Source organism: Otolemur garnettii, unplaced genomic scaffold, assembly GCF_000181295.1.
Source record: "Otolemur garnettii isolate 467f Iridium unplaced genomic scaffold, OtoGar3 scaffold00237, whole genome shotgun sequence".
Lineage (NCBI taxonomy): Eukaryota > Metazoa > Chordata > Mammalia > Primates > Galagidae > Otolemur > Otolemur garnettii.
Genome location: NW_003852632.1, coordinates 85,884 through 87,596, shown reverse-complemented (window position 1 = coordinate 87,596; position 1,713 = coordinate 85,884). Strand labels below are relative to the sequence as shown.

The 1,713-nt window shown below is 47.1% G+C and overlaps 1 protein-coding gene across 1 annotated transcript in view; it reads left to right on the top strand.

Moving 5' to 3' along the window:
* Positions 1 to 1,713, top strand: part of MCM4 (minichromosome maintenance complex component 4) — a 22,691-nt gene that overhangs the window by 17,907 nt on the left and 3,071 nt on the right. Inside the window, 2 exon segments of the mRNA XM_023508280.1 lie at positions 305 to 512; positions 979 to 1,207. Of these exon segments, the coding sequence (XP_023364048.1) occupies positions 305 to 512; positions 979 to 1,207 (437 nt within the window).

Here is a 1,713-nt window from a genome sequence, read left to right as displayed (position 1 = left end):
AAAAACCAGTTGAATGTGTTTCATACAAATCTTGCAGTCTTCAAAATTGTGGTAACATTTCCCCTAGGGAAATCTCACTTGTTTGACTCAGCTGTTTGGTTTCCATCTGTTTCTGAGCAGCCCAAAGGGCTGGGAGAGAACAGAGCTGGTGGACTGACCCAAAAGCCTTTTCAATGACATGGGCAGAAGATACCTATTCTCCCTGACGGACTTCCAAAGGCCCACGAGTCTGCAGTCCTTGAGTAGTGTTTGTGAGTGTTTTGGTATCCCAACTGGGAAAACTGTTTTGCTTTATTTTCCTCAGGTTTGATTTGATCTTCCTCATGCTGGACCCTCAGGATGAGGCCTATGACAGGCGTCTGGCTCACCACCTGGTGGCACTGTACTACCAGAGTGAGGAGCAGGTGGAGGAGGAGCTCCTGGACATGGCGGTGCTGAAGGACTACATCGCCTACGCGCATAGCACCATCATGCCTCGGCTGAGCGAGGAAGCCAGCCAGGCTCTCATTGAGGTAGCCAGGCCTATACCTGGAACATAGCTTAATGAGTTCATTGAGTGATCCTTTATGTGCCTCATCAAATAGGTTCCTGGCCTGGGTATAGACCAGAATTGTTGCCCTCTGCACTAATTACAGCCTGCTCCTTTCCCCACATGCCACATTCTGTTCCTCTGCCACGCTTGTACCTGTCTATTCTTCAAAGCTACATCAGATACCACCTTCTCCAAAGACCCTTGGTCAGAACATTTCCAACCATGATTATACACTGGATGCTGAAATCCTCTCTCAGGATTCCCATGTTTTGTCTGTGTGAATAGTTGATGAGTGCCAAAGCTAGGGACCACATCTAACTTTTCCAGTCTCAAGGGTTGGCCAGGCAGGAGTACAGTTTATTTAATGGAACCCTAACTTTAAACTTCAACGATGAAACTAAAGCTATTGACAATGGGTTTTGCCTTTGTTTTTCTACCTATACTAGGCTTATGTAGACATGAGGAAGATTGGCAGTAGCCGAGGAATGGTTTCTGCATACCCTCGACAGCTAGAATCGTTAATTCGCTTAGCAGAAGCCCATGCTAAAGTACGATTCTCAAACAAAGTGGAAGCGATTGATGTGGAAGAGGCCAAACGCCTCCACCGGGAAGCTCTGAAGCAGTCTGCAACAGATCCCCGAACTGGCATCGTGGACATATCTATTCTTACTACAGGTTGGTGGTTCTCACTGAACAAAAAAGCCTTTCAAGGCAGCACCTGTAGCTCAGTGGGTAGGGCACTGGCCTTGGCCATATATACCGAGGCTGGTGAGTTCGAACCCAGCCCAGGCCAGCTAAAACAATGGCAACAACAACAAAAATAGCCAGGCATTGTGGTGGGCACCTGTACTCCCAGCTACTTGGGAGGCTGAGGCAAGAGAATTCTGTACGCCCAAGAGTTTGAAGTTGCTGTGAGCTGTTTCAGCACAGCCCAGGTGTCACCCAGGGTGGCAGCTTGAGACTTTGTCTCAAAAAAAAAAAGCCTTTCAGTATTATTTAAACATATAAGTAATTGATACATCAGATTTATGCTAATGGTTAAATCATTTAAAGCAGAAGTTCTCAACCTTTTTTGGATTAGGTTCTGAGAATCTGATGAAGGTTACTCCTGGCTGGGCGCCTGCGGCTCAGGTGACTAAGGCGCCAGCCACATAGACCTAAAGTGGCAGGTTCGAATCCAG